Genomic DNA, 24,550 nt, shown 5'->3' on the forward strand with positions numbered 1-24,550 from the left:
AATCCCCTATAGCAGAAGGATTTACCTTCTTAGGAAACAAAGTGAGAATAGTAGCATTCACTTCCTTCAGCAATAAACTAGAAACCAACAATAGCCTAAGTAGACTTTCAAAAATTTGCAGAGAATCCATCAGGACTAAGGGCCTTGTTTGCTTTCATATGAAACAAAGTATCTCTGATTTCATCTACAGAAACCTCCTTCTCCAAAATAGCAGCATGTTCAGAAGAGATAGCAACATGAATGAGCTACCTAATTCGAGCTGCTTTTGCATTAGTGAACTTCAGCTGATTTGTACTTAACAAATTCTTATAGAAATGCTCAGTGACCTCCTTAATCTGATCAACATCGTCCACATGATTACCATGCTCATCCCACAGATAGGTGATAGTTTTCTTTGCATTTTGAACTTTTAGAGATCTAAGGAAAAAACTATTATTCCGATCACCTAATTGCAACCATTGAGTCCTAGCCTTTTGCTTCAAGAAAGATTCCTCAGCCTTTGTAATAGAAACATAAGCAGGAAGACATTCTCTCTCCTTAAGAAGTCTATTAGCACTGCCAAAAGTAGCAAAAACATCATTTTGAGCTAAATTCAGGTTTTCACGAGCCTAAATAACTCTTTGCTTCAAATTCCCAAAACATGCCAAATTCTTCTCCATTAACACAGCTTTCACATCTCTAAGTTTCACATACAATTGATACATTGGGACCCCCCTTAACCTGAGTGTTCCATCCTTCCTAGACCCAATCCAAAAACCCTTTATGTTCCAACCAATAGTTATAGAACTTAAAGGGTATAGGACCAAAACTCTGTAGAATGCCTACTAAGATGATAGCAGGGGAGTGATTAGAAATATCCCCAGAATGGAATTCCACAACAGTACTCTCAAAACACTCATCTAGTACTCATTTGCCAAAACCCTATCTAGCTTTCTAGCCACAAACCGAGGCACCTAAATTTTGTTAGTCCAAGTGTAAAAACAATCACTAAAATTAAGATTCAGAACCTCAAGATCATTCAAACACTGACCAAACTCAGTTCCATAGGAGTTAAGCTTGTCAGATCCCCATTTCTCAGCCAAGGACATTACCACATTAAAATCCCCACAAATCATCCAAAGATTAGTTCCTACTTTCCCCTTCATAGAACACAAATTTGTCCAAAGTAGCTTTCTATCCACCCCCTTGTTAGCCCCATAGACAAGAGAATGAAACTAACATAAATTACTATTAAGAGACTTAGTGAAACAATTAATACTTTGCTCACTCTTATCTAGAACAGACACTTCATAGTTGGAATTCTTCCAAAAAATCCAAATCCTTCCCAAAAAATGCTGATCATAGTTAAAAACATAGTGCCAATCTAGAACAATACAAGCCCTAACCTTATCGGCTTTGTTTTCCTTCACTCTAGTTTCAATCAAACAAATAAGGCTAGTCTTATTTGGATCATACTCATGACCTCCTTCTACTTTGAAGGGTGATTCAAACCCCTCACATTCCAAATCAAAAAGTTCATATGGTGGGTGAAAAACCTCTCATCAAGTCCTCCTCCTCTTCCCCCATTTTACCTTTCCCTTTTACTTTTTGCAATCTCCTCATCCAATGCAGTCTCAATAACTTTTTGAAGAGAAGAAAAAGTACATGTGCCGCTTACCTTACCTGACTCATATCTACCATCAGCTCTAGCTAGTAGATGGAAAGAATTAGTCCAATGCCTCTGGCTATCCTTGACAGTAGCCTTAGAAACATGAGTTCTTTTTAGCTGCTCTAACCACATTCCAGTTAGTCTCAACCACAACATTAGGTGCTACAATCTTCAACTCAGCAGCCTTCTCCACAACAGGACCAGCATGCAAATTCTGAACTAGCTTAGATTTTTGGGAAGCGAAACCTATTTTCAACCTTGGAAAAAGCATGAGAGAGATGACCAAATGACTTACACTTCTTGCATTTAACAGGTAGCTATGGATACTCAATGCCTACTAAAACCCTACCCCCATCAACACCAACAATTTCTATCTCCTTAGGAAAAACAGAATCCACATCCACTTCAACCAGAACCCTAGCAAAACCAAGCCTAAGGTGCTCCTCAGTAATCGAATAAGCACAAAGAGGCTTACCAACACCACTAGCCACATAACTCAAACATGTAGCATTCAAAAACTCAATTGGCAGGTTATGCAACTTAATCCAAATAGGAACAGAAGATAGAAAAAGCTTAAGAAGCTGCATACCAAGAGTCCATTTATGCAAAATCAGAGGTTTGTTAGCTGATGAGTGCCAAATATTTCATATTTGGACCCCTTAATTTACATTAGTTAATCCTTTACTTGGGTCGTTAGGTAATGTTTTGTGTTAGTTTTTTGTTTTAAGTGTTTTATAGGTTGCTAAAGGAAAACTGCTCTTTTAAAGGAAAAATTACAAAGTTTGGAAGAAATCACACTTTAAGAAGACCTAGATGATGTGATTAAGTTTAACCAAATCAATAAAATGATTAAATCGGAATTTATCTAATTGGAGTAAAAATCGGATTGGATTAAATTTCAAATTATGCACGCATCTAAGTATTTTGACCATAACTTTCTGCTCAAGTATCGGATTGGGATGAAATTAGTGGCATTGGAAAGTTAACTTAAAACAATACAATTCATTATGAAATAGGATTTTCCTAATTCGGACATTTACTATGCCACAATCATTCCACAATAAAAGAACATAAATTTGGACAAATCTTATTTCGATTTCAAACTTCTATTTGGACTGGGAGAAAGACCTCCGAATTATCTAGGTTTAGTAGGGCTTCTAGGACTTTCCTAAGCCTATCAATAGATCTCTTTGCATTCAAGAAAGATAGACAATCTCAGAGAACAAAATTTCAGAATTTTTCTCTTTAGTTTAGTTTATGTTTTATTTTTATGTAGAGCTAAATTCCCAACTAAGGTTGAGGATGAAGCCTCACCGATGAAGAACAACATAACTTTTATGTAAGTCTTCATTTATCCAATTTATTGGGTTTTATATTTCAATTATTTTACTTCTTTTCAATTGGATTGAATGATTCTTGGATATCTTTTGTAATTCAAGGATACACTTGATGATTTGAGATAATTCAATACAATTGATTGCTTGATTTTAGGGGAAAATTCACTTTACCCCTTGAAGTTTTAAGAGTTTTTCAATTCGAACCCCAATGTTTAAAAATTGGCAATGTACCCCTCTAATGTTTTAAAAATTTTCAATTTAGACCCTCCGTTACTAATTTTCGTCTAATTGGATGAAAATCATCCCACGTGCGTCTCACGTGAGATTTTGATGTTCGCTACTCCAATTTTGCCCTCATTAAAACCAATGAAATTATGTAATTACCCTCATTAAAACTTATGAAATTGAGGGTAATTACGTAATTTCGTAAGTTTTAATGAGGGCAAAATTAGAATAAAGGGCATCAAAATCCCATGTGAGAAGCACGTGGGATGATTTCTGTCCAATTAGACGGAAATTAGTAACGGAGGCTCTGAATTGAAATTTTTTAAAACATTAGAGGGGTACATTGCCGATTTTTAAACATTGGGGTTCGAATTGAAAAATCCTTAAAACTTCAAGGGGGTAAAGTGAATTTAACCCTTGATTTTATTTGTTTAAAAATTGGATATCCCTTGTGATTTGTTCTACTGATACATTAGGTGTTTCAATTAAAATTTGATATCTTTTGTGATTTATGGATACATCTGATGATTTAATTGATATTGGATTCCTTTGGTGATTTGTGCAATGAATAGATACATGGGATGATTTTGATTAACTTTTAAAACCATAGTAAAGCATACATATGATTTTATCTGTGAGAACTTCAGATTAATATTGATGAATATGGGGTATGTTTTTATGATTCGGTGAGTGTTGATTCCCAAACCTTAGTCTTTATCGTTTGTTTTATTTTATTTAGTTTATGTTTATCCTTTAATTTTTAAAACTCAAAATTCAAACTTTTTTTGGAACTAGGTTAGGATTTAATTAGTTTAGTTATAATTTGTTCTTCAAAAACACAATTCCCTGTGGGTTTGACCTCGCACTTGTAAAACATTATATTGCAAATGATTCGTGCACTTGCGAGTATATTAAAATTTGCACAACAAGTTTTTGGCATAGGCCAGACTTTTGCCTCCATAACTTCATCTCGCGTCTTCTCATCAGCAAATCTAAACAAGTATAAACCATTCTCCAACAAGAATACCTCAACTTTCCTATATTGAGCCCAAATACTCTCCAAAGTACATTTAACAATATAATAAGGAAGAGGTCTATGAAGAAACTAACCTACCAGAGAATGAGACCATTTCGAAATACCTTCCTCAATTGGTTCCTTTGGAGGCTTCACTACAACTCTTCCATCCTCTCGAGAAGGAGCAAAATACTACAATGCGACTATAGATTTCTCATTTCGAAACAATTACCTCCAATCCTGAGCTACACTCTTTTGAGCAACCTTAATAGGAGACTCAGCAATAGAAGCACCAGGATTACTCACAACCTCCACCTCAGGAAGGGTAGAAACAACCTCCATAGCCTCCTCACCTGAAACAAAGTTGCTTCCAACACACAATCTTTGTGCATCTAGCTTCGAAACATCCACATCCTCACAAAACAAAGTCAAATTCTCACAATTCTCCTCTTCCTCACTCAAATCTACCTCACAATCCAAAGATCGCGAGGCATCCTCCAAATCAGCCGAAGCCTCCTTCACAAGCAATTTTGAAATCTTCTTCCCTCCACGACCCCTATTTGCTCGTTTGGCCATAACTCACCAATTGAACATTCCATCAAGGATGAATTGCACAGATCAAGAAACTCTGGAATCACCGTTACCGAAATCACAGTTGTCGAAAAAAACATGCGCCCTCACGGGTGAAAAACAAAAAGGCGCATAGCACCAGTCGTAGGCAAAAACTAACTAACTCTCAAAATCGCTAGGTGACCTGTGCCATGTCAGCAAAAGTCCCAAAAATACTATTAAGATACTATTACAACCCTCTCAACTCCCATGTACTATGGCTTACATCATGAAGGCTTGGGAAGGATTGCCAACTATCGGAGGAGGTGTGTGACCCTTTATCAAGAAATTTTGATTGGCTAGCACAAACAAGAAAAATATCAGGGAGATGTTTGGAGTGATGGGAGAGTTGAGAAAACACCAACCTTCACTTTGATTCGATACTCTTACAAGGCAGCGTAGGAGTTGCTAAAGGCCATAAAAAAATGACTCTGATACCATCTTAAAATAATAAACTAAAATAAAATATTTGAGAAGCAAAAGCAAAAAGATATTTGATATACTCACTTTCATACCACTAGACTCATGTAAGAGTGAAAAATAATGTAGTATTCCCTTACATAATGTCAAAATGTAACATAGTGCCACAAACAACATTCCTTCCCGTACTCCCACCATTGTTGAGAACGGAAGTGGGCGGAAGTCACCAAAATGTACTTTTCTTTCTATTATATTATACTAAATTGCTGAAAAAACAAAGGGAATTCAAATATTGCTTTGATTTTTAAATATATATTTTTTTTAACAACCAAACAAACCGAACCGAGTTCGGCCACGTCCCCCCGGCTTTTTGACTCAGTGCGTGCTGCCACCGGAGAATATATAAATGCTCATCAGCTTTGCCCAAAGCCACTGTGGTGGTAAACAAAGAGCTAATCCCTTTACAATACAAAAACCCTGCGGGCTTGCCTCCGACGGAGAGAGATGGGTTGGAGAGGGATCTTGGGTTTTGAGTACGGCATAGTGCAAGCACCACTGGGGCCCGATATTTCCGGCCCGGAGCTTGTTGCCGCCGTTGCTAACGCCGGTGGAATTGGTCTCCTCCGAGCCCCTGATTGGGTATTTATCTTTTTCCTTATCAGTTATTTTCCCACCATTTGTTTCTTGTTTATATTCTACTATTTATAGAGAGTTTTAGCTGCAAATTGTTTCCAAAAATCGTCAAAATTAATTAAGACAGTAGAACTTAGTATCCAGAAAATGTTTTGTATGAATTTTCCTAATAAGAATCACTCTCACAAATTTGTGGGCATATACATGAATAAGATGAGAGCACAAATTTAGAATAAGTTCGGATTGATGTACTTTGTTGAGTTTGTGGGTGTATTTTTGAACAGTTGAAGAACGAGAGGATGGAAGGAAGTTGTTGGAGGAGATAGACTTCTAAGTTCTACCCGTTAATTTAGTACTTATTCCAAAATTTTGAGGCTTAATACGTGAAATATTTAATTGGAATTGGTGAACGGCAAAAACAGGATTTAAACTCACGACATCTCTTTGATACCATGTTAAATTATTGCTTACTTTGAAAATTTAAGCTAATAGGAATGGATGAATTTATTCATTTAATTTATATTATAATACTAACCCACTTGTTGTGATCCTTATCTCACCATCTACTGATCTATAATTAGAGATAAGGTTGAGAGGGGGAAAAGTTCTTCAATATTAGGCCCACATGATATAAACACCATAGTAATTAAGGTAGTCTTCTTAAAGCTCAGTGAACATTGGATGAGGACTAAACACCATAGTGTTGATGATGACCAGATGCTCCACTACTCAAGTATTATCACAAGCTTGGTTTTGTTAAATGGTAGAATTTAGAGACCTGCTATACATTCTCCCTTGGTTCTTCTCCTATCTTCTCAATTTTCAAAATCACCATTAGATTTGTGGGGTTTATGTGAGTCCCACACATGAGCCCATATATCCAGTGGTTGAAAATGGGGAGAATAGAAGGAAGACTAGAGGATGAAAGCAAACATTTTCTTAAGAGTTCATAAAAAAAACAAAAATATAATAATAATAAAATAAAATAAAAACTCAATGATAATTATGACAGTCTAAACAAAAAAGAAATAAATACAACATCATGCATCGGACCAAGAAACAACTTAAACTTTCCCTTTTTAGTACTATTAGATTTATAAAATACACTAGTACTTTTCTAACTTGAAATTTTGAGTGTACATTGTTCATCTTTCCAAATTAATTTTTCTTTAACAGGAGTCACCGGACTACTTACGGGAGTTGATAAGGAAAACACGAACCTTAACAGACAAACCATTTGGTGTTGGTGTTGTTCTTACATTTCCACATAAGGAAAACATAAAGGCTATTCTGGATGAGAAGGTAGCTGTCTTGCAAATATCATGGGGTGAATGTTCCCAGGAGCTTCTACTTGAGGCTCGTCGTGCTGGGGTCAAGGTTGTACCCCAAGTAAGTGTTTTCTACCTATTTTTGTCTCGGGAGAAAATAATAAAACAAACGAGTAATGCTATAAACTATATTTTTATCTCACAACTATTTCTATTATAGGTTGGAAGTTTCGAAGAAGCAAAAAGGGCAGTTGATGCGGGTGTAGATGCAATTATTGTCCAAGGACTTGAAGCAGGAGGGCATGTAATTGGTCAGGTATATTATGCTTGTTGCTGCTATTGGAAGTATAGTTACATTCTTGTGCAATTATACATTTATCATGAGCTTGTTGTTTGGGAAGAAAATCTTGTACAATTTATAGGGTATTATATTAATTATATACAATTCCTTAAATCCAAATAGTTGATCAAAGATGTGATTCATTGATGAAATTATAATGCTGGCTAAATTGAATGATTAAGTAAAAGTTGACCCCTTGTGTTGTTCAATTATTTTTAGGAGGGTTTGATAGCATTATTGCCAAGGTTGGTTAATCTTGTTGGGGATCAAGACATTCCCGTTATCGCTGCCGGGGGTATTGTGGACGCACGTGGTTATGTTGCTGCGCTCGCCCTCGGTGCTCAAGGCGTCTGCCTCGGCACAAGGTTTGGAATATTTCAATTTACAATAGCCAAATTTAAACAACACATTTGAGCTATCGCGCCGCGCGCTGTGAGGGAATTGTTAAATCATCGTTTATTTCAAAAACTTATTTTGAAAAGAGAAATGCTATATATACTTTCAATTGCACAATCTTAAATGCGCAGCTTTCTGACGTAACAATGAAAATCAGCATTAAATTTAAAATTTAATGACAATCCATCCAAAATTCAAGGATAAGTTTTATGAGCATGTTATAAAGTACACACTTGAAAGTGCATATAACATTTATCTTCTGGGAATGATGATGTTAATTTGCAGCGTGGGCGTGATGGAATGTCACCTTCAATGTTTGTACAAAGAAAGTGGCACATGGTGTCCAATACTTGGACTGTTCTTCTGTGAGTTTGCTTCAAAGTTAGCAGGATTATGATGATTGAATTAGCATTGTTTTGCAGGTTTGTTGCAACTAGTGAAAGCTATGCTCACCCTACATACAAGAGGAAGTTGATTGAAGCCGACCAAACTGAATATACCAACGTTTTTGGTCGGGCAAGGTGGCCCGGGGCACCTCACCGTGTCCTGCAAACACCTTTCTTCAATCAATGGAAATCCCTTCCTCTTCATGAGAATGAAGCCAACCAGCCTGTTATAGGTCTTTCAACAATACATGGCGTGGTGAGAATCTAACAATTTTTTTTTTTTTTTTTGGCTCCTTTTCATGGATTGATTCAATACAGACCATTTCACTTTTGTCGGTTCCACTCATCTCTCACTATTCGATGACTTAATACTATGTTCATATTTACACTGTACCAAGACATTTTTTCTAACCTATTGGTCATCGTCTTTGTGACTCAACGGCAAAGCCATGACGCGTTTGAACCTTTACTTGACGAATTGATATATTAAGATTGTACATAAATGATGTAAAACACTTAGAATCGTAACATATACCAGTTTATCAGTTGTGCTTATATAGGGTGTTTTTTTTTTTTTTTTATTCAGGAAAAAGAAATTAGGCAGTTTGCGGGTACTGTTCCAAATTTGACGACCACAGGTGACATTGAAAGCATGGCGCTGTATGCTGGCGAAGGTGTAGGGCTTATTGAGGAAATTTTACCCGCCGGTGAAGTGGTCCGAGGACTGGTTGAAGGGGCTCAACATCTGATCCACAGCAAATTTAGTGGCGTATAATTAAGCCAAGGTTGAGCAAGTCCTTGAACCAAATAAATAGCCTCCAAAATGTTGTTGATAATGGAAATTTGGGTACTGTGGATAATAAAAGACTCAACAGTGTCTCTTGTGTTTGCTTGAGTTATGTTTGCGTGGTTGTTGTCTAGTTGGGATTAACATCTCCTAAAGTTTTTTTTAAAAAAATTATAGATTCTCAAATTACGGAATTTATATTGTTTCTAAACATCAACACGCTTAGAAAATGTCATCGATTAAAAAGGTAACAAGTTACAATTGGGAATTGAGTATATTTTCATCAGATTCTTTTACTCTCTATGTTATAAAAAATGAAATGCTAGGAGTACTAATTTTTTTATCAATGGTACGGGTATCATTGAATAAGTTCTACATCGTCTAATTAGTGTCCATCTCTTAATAAAAAATTTAACACGCTTAGCATTTCTCTATAAAAAAGTTTTGAACCAAAAATCGTCTTTTGATTTTTTTAAGAAGTGTCCCTACAATTTTTGTAAAAGAATAAACTTTTTTGGAGGACAATTTTTTCTTATGGCCTCGTAACATATTCTTCACTTTTTGAGTTCTTCCAAACGAAAAAAAAAAAACACTCAAGCCTTTATTACCCATGTGGTTTCCATAACTCCCACACAATAAATTGTCAGCTTCGCTATATATTATTCTGTATCGTTTGCCGACGTATCTAACTTAAATTATTATTACAATCTAAACCATGTGGTGCTCTGTTTAGAAGATCCAATAAGATCCAAGATCTACTATAAAAAAAAATAAAAAATAAAGAAATAAACCCAAGATCCAAGATACATTATTATAATTGAAGTTATATATTGTAATAATAACTTTTTTTTTTTTCTAATAGTAATAATAACTTGAATATCAGTATAGCATGTCACCTTATGATTAAGATTGTAATGACAATTTAAGTTAAATACTATTAGCTTGAAACACCTCTCCCAGATTAGAGGACACTGTTACATTATCTTTCAGGGATAGGATTTCTAAAGTAACTGGCCAACTCCTTATCAATTTTGATTTATTTCTAGACAAAAACATAAATCCATATATTACTATACACTTGAGCATAAAGAGAATTAAATTGTTTATCGAGAGAAAAAGTAATTAGCTCAGAGAAAAAGTATTTAATTAATTAATAGTCTTGGCCAATTTCTCTGTATAAAAGCAACTCTTGACCACTTTTATCAAAAGTACGACTCGAAAGATTCAAATTACCAAATTGCTGTCTAAACAGCAATGATAACATGTTATGTACATAAGAGAATAGAAAATTCGTTTAATCAAATCACACAAATGGAATGATTGAATGGAGATAAACTTTTACAAATATGTAGAATGACCTATAACAAGGGAAGAGCAGATAAGATCGAGCCAATTTCCTTATGATGTGATTTTTAAAATTATTTCAAATTTAATAATAATTTTAATAGTCACATCACGTTTGGAGCAATATTACTCGTTGCTAATTCTTCGTTTGGTTTAAACCGATTTGGATTAGGTGTTAAAAAAAAAAAAAAAAACAGTTCTAAAAGAACTTACAAGACAAATGTTGTAGTCTTTTGACGGCACCTAATCCAAATTCCGTTTAAACATTTCCGGCAAGGAGAACATCGGCAATCAACTTGTCCAAGTTCTGGTAAGAAGAACCACCAGGCTTGACAGCCTCTTCGGCTTTTATCTTCCACTCCATTACCTTCCTCTTCATTTCTTTACCTTTATCACCCTCCATTAACTCCCTCACAAGCTTCTCAACATCGTCTCTCTTAACATCATTATCTATCTCCATTCCAATGCCCCATTCGGTGCAAGAATACCGGCAGTTTGTCTGTTGCTCGGCAAAGAAAGGCCATGAGATCACCGGGACTCCACCACACACGGTATCGAGCGTTGAATTCCACCCGCTATGTGTCAAAAAGCCTCCGATTGAGGGGTGCTTGAGGATTTCTTCTTGAGGACACCAACTTGCTAACATGCCTCTATCTTTCGTTTCTGTAAGAAACTCAAGAGGAAGAACGGCTGAATCGCCTACAACAAGATCAGGCCTGATAATCCACAAGAAGGGTTTCTCACTATTGGCGAGTCCCCATGCAAACTCAATGAGTTGTTGGGGTGTCATTACAGTGATGCTGCCAAAATTCACGTACACTATGGAGTTGGGTTCTTTTGAATTTAGCCACTCCACCGATCCCGGGGTTTCTTTCCATAGATTGGAGCCTATTGATTTTAGCCGTTCATCTTTGATCTGATGAGCAAGCAACAGAAGTGGACCGACGGTGTAGATGCGAGGAAGTTGCAAGGTGGAGAGAGCATCCAAAACGTCTTGCTCAAATGGGTCAAACGTGTTCAAAATGACGGCTGAAGCTCTTGAAGATCTCTCCGTTTCACGTATGAAGAAGTTGAGCATGATGTCGTTCTCATCCGTTGTTCTAATGAAACTTGGAAAATCCTTCAGACGGATGTGTTTCATCCCGGGAACCCAATCGATTGCAGTTTCTAAATACCCGTTTGTTAGATAGCTTGCATCTGCAATGAATGAGTTACACATCAGTTTAATAAGTTTTTCTTAGTAAAAGAATTGGTACCTTGATAATTTATTTATTCAGATGTAAGTAAAAGTTAAAGCGTTTTGAAAATCTTTCAATTTTATGCTCGGTTAAATTTATTTATTTATTTATTTTTATCAATTTCTTAGTAGAAAAATATGAAATTTAATTACACCAATTAAACATTTGAAATAAAAAAAAATAAAATAAATAAAAAGTCCAAAAAGTCAATAAAATGGTGGTGATCCTATCACGTACCCGACCATCCCGTTTGGGAAATTTTGTGGGTGGTGGTACAACCACTCGCCATCACCAGCTTACCTCAAGAGAATTGATAAATCACAAAATTTTGTGGGAGATGAGTAATCCATAAAGCATGAGGCCTAAAGAGATTTGGGGCGGATAAAGGTGAGAGATCAGATCTAGCAGCGATTGGACCACCTCTTTGTAGACTTTTTAATTTTTGAAACTAACAACTTTTATTAAAAAAATTAAAAGTCAATGACTCTAATTTAAGGGTAAAAATAAACCATTAAAAAAGTATATAAAAGGACGAGTCATTAAAAAAGAAACATGTATTTCTCACGTACTTACCTCAAGAGAGTTGATAAATCACATAATTTTGTGGGAGATGAGTAATCCATAAAGCACCTCCCTAAGGAAATTTGGGCGGATAAAGGTGAGAGGGTAAATCTAGGAGCGGTTGGACCACCTGTTAGTAGACTTTTTAATTTTTGAAAACTAACAACTTTTATTCAAAAAATTAAAACTCAATGAGTCTAAATTAATGGTGAAAATAAACCATCAAAAGTATATGAAAATGACGTGTCATTAAAGAAAAAAAAAAAAAAAACCATGTATTTTTCACTTGCAAATTAGTGTTAAAAGTTCTAGAATATAGTACCTTTCAGTGGTGTTAAACGTCGTTCAACAAGATGGCGATAATGCATAAGGCACAAGACGCCGCAGGAGCTTGGCGTCCAGAAAAGTACGTTTGGAATTCCAAATTCTTCAGCAGCTTCAAGAGTGAACGACATGCAGCCATCAGAGACGATACACGTCACCGGCGGCGCGTTGGAAGAGGAAGTGTCATTGAGTTTGGAGAGAAGGTTGCAAAGTGGGGCAAGGCAATTCTTTGAGGTGGAATCGCAAAGGCTAGGGACGTCTTGGCTGACATTGGCATCCGAAGGCGGGAGGCCGTCGGGGATGGTTTCGAAGCGGAAGTCTGGCAGGCCGTCAAGGGAGTCGGGGCCTCTAGACCTGAGTAAGCGCATGTGATTATAATGGGTGTTCACAAAAGTTACGTAAAAGCCTTTGTGGTGGAGGAGTTTGGCTAGCTTGATCATTGGGTTAATGTGACCCTGAACTGGGTATGGAACACATACAGCATGAGGTTTAATCCTCTCCGAAGTGGAACCCATCTCTCTAGATCTGTCTCTCTGTCTCCCACGGTCACACAAACAGGGACTTTTTTAGAGAAAGCTTGGTTTTTGCAATCCTTTTATAGCCAAACTGTCGAACATAAACAAGCTTTTACATTTATTTTTTCTCCTTAAAAAAATAATTTTAGCTTCTTAAATAATACTTGAGATTGCCAACCACTCAATTAAGTCGATTAAGCAAAATTACTCTTTGAAAAAAGTCTACTTAAACCCCCAAAGTGTTACTTAATTTTCATTATTGGAGACGGTGATAATTTTTTTTTGATAGTTTAAAGGAACATTGTTTCAATTAACCAATTTAATGGTTGAATACGTCTGACTTCTCCTTACCTTCTTCATTGTCAAAACGGAAGTACCTTACCTTTACCTACCTGTCAAGGGTGAGAGTTTCGATCCGTTATAAAAAAAGACAATAGACAAAAAAAAAAAAAACAAAAAGGCTTTACTACATGTGCAGCAACGGGTAAAGTTGGTAAACTACGATATCATACTGGCCATGATCCTCACCGACTAATAAGAATAAAAAAGACAATGAGATAAAACAATTTTTTTTTTTTTTTTAAATTTTTTTTGTATTAAAGAAATAATAATTACAGCCGGCTCAAAATAGTCAATGATCAAAAACCTCAATAACGTATAACTGACGGGTGGTTTGGACCACGTAATCATGTGGATTTTTCTATTTTTAAAAAGAGATATGATAGGATTTTTCTATTTTAAAAAAAGATATAATAGGAATCAACTAAGGTCCATTTAAGAGCCAACTTTTACTTATGTGGCACAAAGTCACATAATAGTTGTGTCAGGTTTAAAATTGAATTTTTTTTCTTGTTTATAAAAAAAAAAAGACAAAAATTAAAACATATATTCACAAAAATTGAATTGTTGAGGTTGTAAAGCTATATAATATAATATAAGTCGGTTGTTGAATGAATAAAGGCATAATATCGTATTTGAGAGGCTACATGACACACCTAAGCCACCTAAGCTTCCAGGTCAAACCCCAAGCGTCAGAGAGCATGCAGCCAACCCATCCTCACCATAAAGACAAGGATCATGTAGCAGATGAGGATTCATGTGATCCAACATATCCAGCATTAACATTTGTCAATGATGTAGCAAAGGAAACAAGATTGTTTTTCCCTTAGCTGACAGATATGAAGATGTGCACTCACAAGGAAAGATTGATGTAGTTTTTATAAAGTATATTGTAAATACACAATCCCATGATATCATGGCTGATTACTGTCATTGATGTTTGATTTGTATAATTATTCTTTCCCTTTTGATCACTATGTAAACAGCTTATATAAGCCTCATATATCATTGTTAAAATAATTGAATACATTGAGCCTTTTAGCAAGTTTTTCTATTCTCCTTAAAATATTTTACAGGACATCTCGAATTACCTTACCGTATTACTCAAATGCATTCACCATACGCAAGCTTATGAAGACAAATCATGCTTTGTTACTGTCCAACACCTGAAAACCCGTTCTCAAACTTATTAAGCTCGTAACAACTTGGTATCAAAGTCTAATTCCACCATGTCTCACCACAAGTTGGAATTGTTGGAGAAGGAGGAGGGGTTCCTAAGTACGGGCCAACAAGAGTTGTAGAAGGAGATGAGATCTAATTGAGCACATGGAAGAGATGTTTGCAGCAATGAATACTTGTTTTGAAAACGTTGCTCCTTGAAATAGGCGGAGGTGGTGATCACGGAGAGGGCTCCTCCTTACGCAACAAAGGGAGCAGAACCCATGGTTTCCATCAAAAGCTTATATAAAGGTATCTAGTATGTGTTATTTTTCATTTTATTTTTGAAGTATCAATAAAATTTTAGTTTTTCAGTGTTATTCTTTGTTTTTTCTTTGGGGCCAACTAGGGTCTTTATATTCCCTAATCGTTATGTTTTCTCTCTCTCTCTCTCTCTATATATATATATATCTTCTTTTTTTTTTTTTTTTTTTCAATTCTCAATTTTTGCTGCTATCATTTATGGCCGAAACATTATACTAAAAATATATTATTCATGAGACCGTTACAAATAACTCTTACCTTCGATTAGTCTTGAATTCTTCATACCTTCTTTTCCATAAAACTTTAAGTAGTAGTTGTTAATCTTTATTGTTTCCATTTTAATGCGATACAATCTCACTAAAACGTTGGACCAGGGATCGACCAAACGCAGAAGTTACCGAACCTAAGCATCCCACGTGTGTAGTGGTCTCGAGTCATCCCAAAGGCCCAAAGGCCTATGGCCCTGGGCCTCATCTGCGTCCACAAATCAGCCTAGTGGCCCAAAGATGTAAAATTGGAAGCTCCGAAGTCACCCACGCCCACTCTCTTCTTTCGTAGTAGACCTATGAGTTTCGGGTACGCGTAATGAAGGTCGTCCATTCCGTGAGCCCTGAATCTTACAGCAAACCTCGGCGCTCTCATTAGGATCGAGAGAAGGGGTCACTAAACCTCGATGTAAGGGAGAGCAAATGTCCAATCAAGAGAAATGAGCTATCATGTCAAACGAATTCTGTCAAATCTTCACCTCATTACAGGCCCGTTGTACATAGAGAAGCCATACCCATGGTACGGAAGACAGGTGGGTCTATCAGGACCATCCCTCTCCCAATCCCTAGGGGACACGCGTTCACTTATGGTAAAAGAGGGGTTTGAATCCCGATAGAGAGAAAGGGTTGAAGAAATATACGGGAGAAAGAGAGAAAGAGAGAGGGAGAGAGAGAAAAAAAAAAAAAAAAAGTGAAAAGGGAATAAAAGAGAGGAGAAGATTTGTTCTAATCCAATTGTATTCTCTCTGGGGCAATCCAAATTAGTGGCCGGCAAACTGTGTGAACAATTTGGCACCGTCTGTGGGAAGCGACGCGGTGTGAAACTTAGTCTCTTCGCCTAAAAAAAAAAAATGTCTGCCACTAACGGTATGGATGCCCGCATACGAGGAGAACAGTTGTCGACCGACGGCGCCTCAACTCCCCCACCAACACGTACGGTGACTAACATCTTCAAACTCGTTAGGCCCTCAAACCCCCTGAAAATCCAACCATATCCCAAACGAGGTCTAGATGCCACAACGAAGCAGGATCGTCCAGAATCCCAGCTAATCTACCTAGCCTCGTAGCTAGAGCAGGAGCGGGAGTATATTCGAAATCTCGCCCTCTGGAACGAAGAATTGGAACGACATGCTCTCCTCCAAGGCCTTCCGCCCGAACAGCCAGGAGTAGAAACGCAGAGCGACCCACCTCAACTGAATACTAAAGAAGAGATGCATCCCTATGATGCCTACAGGATGGGGGCAATACCATAAGACTATTACCTGCAGAATGAGTAGTACTATGAGGAAACACAGCCACGTCTACTATGTATTGGACTGCCGGCATTGTGGCGGCGGTCACTATCACAGCGAGAACGAACGAGTCCGCCGTGAGGATAGTTACAGATATGTGAACCAACACGAGGATAGCGTTGGAAGGTATTGCGGGAAAGACTACATGCCTAGTTACTATGGAAAAGGATCCTACGAAGACGAAGGCTATGAATTGAAGAACGTTTCAGAATAGAGTATACAGCCATGTATGAGCAGGGCGGAAGATCTACTCATCCGGAGGTAAAACCCCATGATAGAGGAGTGCCAGGATGACGTAGACGGGAGTGGAACTAGGATAAGCGAGGGGTGCATGAGGAGTACGACGCTTATAAAGAATAGCCCCATGGGGGCACCATGGGGAACCACTAGGAGACGATCTAAGGGCACTGTACCACCAACTGAAAAGCGAGTACAAGGAGATGGCTTGCCAAGTAAAAGGGAAGCACACAATGGTGGAAGATGTCCTCCAAAGCACGAACTTGACATTCACCCAACAGGTGCTCAATTACCCTTTACCCAAAAAGTTTAAGGTCCCTAATGTCGCCCCATATGACGGTAGCACTGATCACAGAGAGAACCTTGAAACATTCCGCACCCATGTCGCTTTACACGTGACCCCTGACGAGATCACCTGCCATGTTTTTCCTCTCTCCCTGAAGGGGACCGTTCGTGGATGGTTCACCATTCTTCCTCCGAACTCAATCGATTGCTTCACGGGCTTGGCAAAAATGTTCTTGGACCAGTTCATGTCCACGCGAAAATGGAGAATGCTAGTAACGCACTTGATGACCATCGAGTAGAAAGATGCCGAGTCCTTGAAAGATTATGTAGATCGCTTCAATAGAGAGAAACTGGAAGAGCAGAGGCACTTGGTGATTTGGTGTTAATGGCTCTCATGCACGGAGTCCACCCTTCAAGCTCTCTAGCTACTGAAATAGCACAACGACCGCCTGCCACCCTCCAAGAGTTTGTGGATAAAGTAGCGGAGTACATCAACAGGGAAGAAACAATATGGGCCTTCACGGCAGCAAGGGAAAGCCAGTTAGGGAGTGTGAAAATAGAAGCCCCTCCAACTGAGTCCCAACCCAAGAAAGAGTAGAAAAAGGATAGGAAGAAGGACCCCGTTCTAAAGGAATTCAACTTCACCCCTTTGAACACCAACCTAAGGGAGATTTGGCATGAGATCTACGCCCTACCAGAAGTAACACACCCCCCGCCAATGCGAACCCCTCCCCACAAGCGCAACATGAACAAGTACTGCGAATTCCATTAGGGCCATGGCCACCACACTGAATATTGTATCACGTTACGGATGGAGATCGAGAAGCTCATCAAAAACGGGAAGTTAGCCAGATTCATGGTAGGACAAAGACAGCAGGCGTTTCAATGCACAAATGAAAATCCTCGGATCGAGGAGAGTGCCCCGGAGAAACAAGACGGGAGTCAGAGGTAGGAGTTGTAGAGGTACAAAAATCGGAGACATGACAGAAGGAATGATGCCCATAGGGGCCACCCTCCAAGGCCAGCGGATAGGGGGAGGTATGGAGTTCAGGGCCAATTACACGGATACGAAGGTCGCGATTTCTCAGAGGAGGATGAGAAGATCCTTGCGGACTACAAGAACGATAGATGTCAAGACAGGGTGCGCAGAGAGAGGTCGGAGAATTGAGGACAGACCATCCCACGAATGCAAGGAGTAGTGGGAGTGATCGACACCATAGCAGGAGGGTTCATAGCGGGGATGAATCCAGCTCCTTTAGCAGGGCCCACGTTTGGAGGTTGTATCATGGGAGGTATTTATCTTTTTCCTTATCAGTTATTTTCCCACCATTTGTTTCTTGTTTATATTCTACTATTTATAGAGAGTTTTAGCTGCAAATTGTTTCCAAAATTCGTCAAAATTAATTAAGATTGTAGAACTTAGTATCCAGAAAATGTTTTGTATGAATTTTCCTAATAAGAATCACTCTCACAAATTTGTGGGCATAATACATGAATAAGATGAGAGCACAAATTTAGAATAAGTTCGGATTGATGTACTTTGTTGAGTTTGTGGGTGTATTTTTGAACAGTTGAAGAACGAGAGGATGGAAGGAAGTTGTTGGAGGAGATAGACTTCTAAGTTCTACCCGTTAAATTAGTACTTATTCCAAAATTTTGAGGCTTAATACGTGAAATATTTAATTGGAATTGGTGAACGGCGAAAACAGGATTTAAACTCATGACATCTGCTTTGATACCATGTTAAATTACTGCTTACTTTGAAAATTTAAGCTAATAGGAATGGATGAATTTATTCATTTAATTTATATTATAGTACTAACCCACTTGTTGTGATCCTTATCTCACCATCTACTGATCTATAATTAGAGATGAGGTTGAGAGGGGGAAAAGTTCTTCAATATTAGGCCCACATGATATAAACACCATAGTAATTAAGGTAGTCTTCTTAAAGCTCAGTGAACATTGGATGAGGACTAAACACCATAGTGTTGATGATTACCAGATGCTCCACTACTCAAGTATTATCACAAACTTGGTTTTGTTAAATGGTAGAATTGAGAGACCCGCTACACATTCTCCCTTGGTTCTTCTCCTATCTTCTCAATTTTCAAAATCACCATTAGATTTGTGGGGTTTATGTGAGTCCCACACATGAGCCCATATATCCAGTGGTTGAAAATGGGGTGAATAGAAGGAAGACTAGAGGATGAAAGCAAACATTTTCTTAAGAGTTCATAAAAAAAATAAAAAAATAAAAAAATAAAAAAAAACAAAAACTCAATGATAATTATGACAGTCTAAACAAAAAAGAAATAAATACAACATCATGCATCGGACCAAGAAACAACTTAAACTTTCCCTTTTTAGTACTATTAGATTTATAAAATACACTAGTACTTTTCTAACTTGAAATTTTGAGTGTACATTGTTCATCTTTCCAAATTAATTTTTCTTTAACAGGAGTCACCGGACTACTTACGGGAGTTGATAAGGAAAACACGAACCTTAACAGACAAACCATTTGGTGTTGGTGTTGTTCTTACATTTCCACATAAGGAAAACATAAAGGCTATTCTGGATGAGAAGGTAGCTGTCTTGCAAATATCATGGGGTGAATGTTCCCAGGAGCTTCTACTTGAGGCTCGTCGTGCTGGGGTCAAGGTTGTACCCCAAGTAAGTGTTTTCTACCTATTTTTGTCTCGGGAGAAAATAATAAAACAAACGAGTAATGCTATAAACTATATTTTTATCTCACAACTATTTCTATTATAGGTTGGAAGTTTCGAAGAAGCAAAAAGGGCAGTTGATGCGGGTGTAGATGCAATTATTGTCCAAGGACTTGAAGCAGGAGGGCATGTAATTGGTCAGGTATATTATGCTTGTTGCTGCTATTGGAAGTATAGTTACATTCTTGTGCAATTATACATTTATCATGAGCTTGTTGTTTGGGAAGAAAATCTTGTACAATTTATAGGGTATTATATTAATTATATACAATTCCTTAAATCCAAATAGTTGATCAAAGATGTGATTCATTGATGAAATTATAATGCTGGCTAAATTGAATGATTAAGTAAAAGTTGACCCCTTGTGTTGTTCAATTATTTTTAGGAGGGTTTGATAGCATTATTGCCAAGGGTGGTTAATCTTGTTGGGGATCAAGACATTCCCGTTATCGCTGCCGGGGGTATTGTGGACGAACGTGGTTATGTTGCTGCGCTCGCCCTCGGTGCTCAAGGCGTCTACCTCGGCACAAGGTTTGGAATATTTCAATTTACATTAACCAAATTTAAACAACTCATTTGAGCTATCGCGCCGCGCGCTGTGAGGGAATTGTTAAATCATCGTTTATTTCAAAAACTTATTTTGAAAAGAGAAATGCTATATATACTTTCAATTGCACAATCTTAAACGCCCAGCTTTCTGACGTAATAATGAAAATCAGCATTAATTTTAAAATTTAATGACAATCCATCCAAAATTCAAGGATAATTTTTATGAGCATGTTATAAAGTATACACTTGAAAGTGCATATAACATTTATCTTCTGGGAATGATGATGTTAATTTGCAGCGTGGGCGTGATGGAATGTCACCTTCAATGTTTGTACAAAGAAAATGGCACATGGTGTCCAATACTTGGACGGTTCTTCTGTGAGTTTGCTTCAGAGTTAGCAGGATTATGATGATTGAATTAGCATTGTTTTGCAGGTTTGTTGCAACTAGTGAAAGCTATGCTCACCCTACATACAAGAGGAAGTTGATTGAAGCCGACCAAACTGAATATACCAACGTTTTTGGTCGGGCAAGGTGGCCCGGGGACCTCAACGTGTCCTGCAAACACCTTTCTTCAATCAATGGAAATTCCTTCCTCTTCATGAGAATGAAGCCAACCAGCCTGTTATAGGTCGTTCAACAATACATGGCGTGGTGAGAATCTAACAATTTTTTTCTTTTTTTTTTTGGCTCCTTTTCAAGGATTGATTCAATACAGACCATTTCACTTTTGTCGGTTCCACTCATCTCTCACTATTCGATGACTTAATACTATGCTCATATTTACACTGTACCGAGACATTTTTCCTAACCTATTGGTCATCATCTTTGTGACTCGATGGCAAAGCCACGACCCATTTGAACCATTACTCGACGAACTGATATATTAAGATTGTACATAAATGATGTAAAACACTTAGAATCGTAACATATGCGAATATATCAGTTGTGCTTATATAGGGTGGTTTTTTTTTTTTTTATCAGGAAAAAGAAATTTGGCAGTTTGCGGGTACTGTTCCAAATTTGACGACCACAGGTGACATTAAAAGCATGGCGCTGTATGCTGGCGAAGGTGTAGGGCTTATTGAGGAAATTTTACCTGCCGGTGAGGTGGTCCGAGGACCGGTTGAAGGGGCTCAACATCTGATCCACAGCAAATTTAGTGGCGTATAATTAAGCCAAGGTTGAGCAAGTCCTTGAACCAAATAAATAGCCTCCAAAATGTTGTTGATAATGGAAATTTGGGTACTGCGGATAATAAAAGACTCAACAGTGTCTCTTGTGTTTGCTTGAGTTATGTTTGCGTGGTTGTTGTCTAGTTGGGATTAAGATCTCTTACGGTTTTAAAAAAAGTTAGTAGATTCTCAAATTACAGAATTTATGTTGTTTCTAAACATCAACATGCTTAAAAAATGTCATCGATTAAAAAGGTAACATCTTACAATTGGGAATTAAATATACTTTCATCAGATCCTTTTACTCTCTATATTATAAAAAATGAAATGCTAGGAATACTAAATTTTTTATCAAGAGATGTATACTATTATAAAATGATGTAGGGCTTATTTATTGAAGATGATTAAAACAATTAATAAAGAAAAATGGTACGGGTATTAATAAATAAGTTCTACATCGTCTAATTAGTGTCCATCTCTTAATAAAAAAATTAATACACGTAGCATTTCTCTATAAAATAGTTTTGAGCCAAATTTTTTTTTTTTTTTTTTTTTTGAAGTGTCCCTACAATTTTTGTAGAAAGAATAAACTTCCTCTTACGGCCTCGTAACATATTCTTTACTTTTTGAGTTCTTCCAAAAAAAAAAAAAAAACACTCAAGCAGTCAAGCCTTTATTACCCATGTGGTTTCCATAACTCCCACACACTAAATTGTCAGCTTCACTATATATTATTCGATCTGTTTCGTTTGCCGACGTATCTAACTTAAATTATTATTACAATCTAAACCATGTGGTGCTCTGTTTAGAAGATCCAATAAGATCCAAGATCTACTATAAAAAAATAAAAGAAATAAACCCAAGATCCAAGATACATAATTATAATTGAAGTTATATATTGTAATAATAACTTGAATATCAGTATAGCATGTCACCTTATGATTAAGATTGTAATGACAATTTAAGTTAAATACTATTAGCTTGAAACACCTCTCCCAGATTAGAGGACACTGTTACATTATCTTTCAGGGATAGGATTTCTAAAGTAACCGGCCAACTCCTTATCAATTTTGATTTATTTCTAGACAAAATTATAAACCCATATATTACTATGCACTTGAGTGCATAAAGAGAATTAAATTGTCTATCGAGAGAAAAAGTAATTAGCTCAGAGAAAAAGAATTTAATTAATTAATAGTCTTGGCCAATTTCTCTGTATAAAAGCAACTCTTGACTACCATTATCAAAAGCATGACTCGAAAGATTCAAATTACCAAATTGCTGTCTACACAGCAATGATAACATAAGAGAATAGAAAATTCGTTTAATCAAATCACACAAATGGAATGATTGAATGGAGATAAACTTTATAAATATGTAGAATGACCTATAACAAGGGAAGAGCAGATACGATCGAGCCAATTTCCTTCTGATGTGATTTTTAAAATTATCTTAAATTTAATAATAATTTTAATAGTCACATCATGTTTAGAGCAATATTACTTGTTGCTAATTCTTCGTTTGGTTTAAACCGATTTGGATTAGGTGTAAAAACAGTTCTAAAAGAACTTACAAGACAAATGTTGTAGTTTTTTTGACAGCACCTAATCGAAATTCCGTTTAAACATTTCCGGCAAGGAGAACATCGGCAATCAACTTGTCCAAGTTCTGGTAAGAAGAACCACCAGGCTTGACAGCCTCTTCGGCTTTTATCTTCCACTCCATTACCTTCCTCTTCATTTCTTTACCTTTATCACCCTCCATTAACTCCCTCACAAGCTTCTCAACTTCATTTCTCTTAACATCATTATCTATCTCCATCCCAATGCCCCATTCGGTGCAAGAATACCGGCAGTTTGTCTGTTGCTCGGCAAAGAAAGGCCATGAGATCACCGGCACTCCACCACAGACGGTATCGAGCGTTGAATTCCACCCGCTATGTGTCAAAAAGCCTCCGATCGAGGGGTGCTTGAGGATTTCTTCTTGAGGACACCAACTTGCTAACATGCCTCTATCTTTCGTTTCTGTAAGAAACTCAGGAGGAAGAATGGCTGAATCGCCTACAACAAGATCAGGCCTTATAATCCACAAGAAGGGTTTCTCACTATTGGCGAGTCCCCATGCAAACTCAATGAGTTGTTGGGGTGTCATTACAGTGATGCTGCCAAAATTCACGTACACTATGGAGTTGGGTTCTTTTGAATTTAGCCACTCCACCGATCCCGGGGGTTCTTTCCATAGATTGGAGCCTATTGATTTCAGCCGTTCATCTTTGATCTGATCAGCAAGCAACAGAAGTGGACCGACGGTGTAGATGCGAGGAAGTTGCAAGGTGGAGAGAGCATCCAAAACGTCTTGCTCAAATGGGTCAAACGTGTTCAAAATGACGGCTGAAGCTCTTGAAGATCTCTCCGTTTCACGTATGAAGAAGTTGAGCATGATGTCGTTCTCATCCGTTGTTCTAATGAAACTTGGAAAATCCTTCAGACGGATGTGTTTCATCCCGGGAACCCAATCGATTGCAGTTTCTAAATACCCGTTTGTTAGATAGCTTGCATCTGCAATGAATGAGTTACACATCAGTTTAATAAGTTTTTCTTAGTAAAAGAATTGGTACCTTGATAATTTATTTATTCAGATGTAAGTAAAAGTTAAAGCGTTTTGAAAATCTTTCAATTTTATGCTCGGTTAAATTTATTTATTTATTTATTTTTATCAATTTCTTAGTAGAAAAATATGAAATTTAATTACACCAATTAAACATTTGAAATAAAAAAAAATAAAATAAATAAAAAGTCCAAAAAGTCAATAAAATGGTGGTGATCCTATCACGTACCCGACCATCCCGTTTGGGAAATTTTGTGGGTGGTGGTACAACCACTCGCCATCACCAGCTTACCTCAAGAGAATTGATAAATCACAAAATTTTGTGGGAGATGAGTAATCCATAAAGCATGAGGCCTAAAGAGATTTGGGGCGGATAAAGGTGAGAGATCAGATCTAGCAGCGATTGGACCACCTCTTTGTAGACTTTTTAATTTTTGAAACTAACAACTTTTATTAAAAAAATTAAAAGTCAATGACTCTAATTTAAGGGTAAAAATAAACCATTAAAAAAGTATATAAAAGGACGAGTCATTAAAAAAGAAA

The 24,550-nt window shown here is 37.2% G+C and overlaps 4 protein-coding genes across 4 annotated transcripts in view; 2 read left to right on the forward strand and 2 right to left on the reverse strand.

The window, feature by feature from the left end:
• The first annotated feature begins 5,499 nt into the window (after positions 1 to 5,499).
• On the forward strand, positions 5,500 to 9,195 carry LOC132178556 (uncharacterized). The gene is made up of 6 exons (XM_059590999.1): positions 5,500 to 5,893; positions 7,064 to 7,276; positions 7,376 to 7,471; positions 7,715 to 7,860; positions 8,314 to 8,533; positions 8,864 to 9,195. The coding sequence occupies exons 1-6, from the start codon at positions 5,759 to 5,761 to the stop codon at positions 9,050 to 9,052; spliced, it is 999 nt and encodes a 332-aa protein (XP_059446982.1). The 5' UTR covers positions 5,500 to 5,758; the 3' UTR covers positions 9,053 to 9,195.
• Positions 9,196 to 10,655: 1,460 nt separating this feature from the next.
• Positions 10,656 to 13,046, reverse strand: LOC132179493 (7-deoxyloganetin glucosyltransferase-like). The gene is made up of 2 exons (XM_059592228.1): positions 12,530 to 13,046; positions 10,656 to 11,605 (listed from the first exon to the last, which is right to left on the reverse strand). Exons 1-2 carry the CDS (start codon positions 13,044 to 13,046, stop codon positions 10,668 to 10,670), a joined length of 1,455 nt encoding a protein of 484 aa, XP_059448211.1. The 3' UTR covers positions 10,656 to 10,667.
• Positions 13,047 to 17,758: 4,712 nt separating this feature from the next.
• Positions 17,759 to 20,870, forward strand: LOC132178031 (uncharacterized). Its single transcript, XM_059590498.1, has 5 exons — positions 17,759 to 17,895; positions 19,407 to 19,623; positions 19,723 to 19,818; positions 20,062 to 20,207; positions 20,661 to 20,870. Exons 1-5 carry the CDS (start codon positions 17,759 to 17,761, stop codon positions 20,854 to 20,856), a joined length of 792 nt encoding a protein of 263 aa, XP_059446481.1. The 3' UTR covers positions 20,857 to 20,870.
• Positions 20,871 to 22,914: 2,044 nt separating this feature from the next.
• Positions 22,915 to 24,550, reverse strand: part of LOC132178522 (7-deoxyloganetin glucosyltransferase-like) — a 6,146-nt gene continuing 4,510 nt past the window's right edge. Inside the window, exon 2 of the mRNA XM_059590955.1 lies at positions 22,915 to 23,958. Coding sequence (XP_059446938.1) covers positions 23,021 to 23,958 — 938 coding nt within the window. The 3' untranslated portion in view covers positions 22,915 to 23,020. The remainder of the gene's footprint in view (positions 23,959 to 24,550) is intronic.

The sequence above is a fragment of the Corylus avellana genome, chromosome ca4, assembly GCF_901000735.1.
Source record: "Corylus avellana chromosome ca4, CavTom2PMs-1.0".
NCBI lineage: Eukaryota > Viridiplantae > Streptophyta > Magnoliopsida > Fagales > Betulaceae > Corylus > Corylus avellana.

Excerpts from the sequence above, each read along its gene's own strand:
- LOC132178556 (XM_059590999.1), top strand. The coding sequence starts at position 5,759 with ATGGGTTGGAGAGGGATCTTGGGTTTTGAGTACGGCATAGTGCAAGCA. Across the intron at positions 7,472-7,714 it reads GAGGGCATGTAATTGGTCAG|GAGGGTTTGATAGCATTATT; the intron begins GTATATTATGCT and ends AATTATTTTTAG. Across the intron at positions 7,861-8,313 it reads GGCGTCTGCCTCGGCACAAG|GTTTGTTGCAACTAGTGAAA; the intron begins GTTTGGAATATT and ends ATTGTTTTGCAG.
- LOC132179493 (XM_059592228.1), bottom strand. The coding sequence starts at position 13,046 with ATGGGTTCCACTTCGGAGAGGATTAAACCTCATGCTGTATGTGTTCCA. Across the intron at positions 11,606-12,529 it reads ACGTTTAACACCACTGAAAG|ATGCAAGCTATCTAACAAAC; the intron begins GTACTATATTCT and ends CATTCATTGCAG.
- LOC132178031 (XM_059590498.1), top strand. The coding sequence starts at position 17,759 with ATGGAGATCGAGAAGCTCATCAAAAACGGGAAGTTAGCCAGATTCATG. Across the intron at positions 19,624-19,722 it reads GGGTCAAGGTTGTACCCCAA|GTTGGAAGTTTCGAAGAAGC; the intron begins GTAAGTGTTTTC and ends TTTCTATTATAG. Across the intron at positions 20,208-20,660 it reads GGCGTCTACCTCGGCACAAG|GTTTGTTGCAACTAGTGAAA; the intron begins GTTTGGAATATT and ends ATTGTTTTGCAG.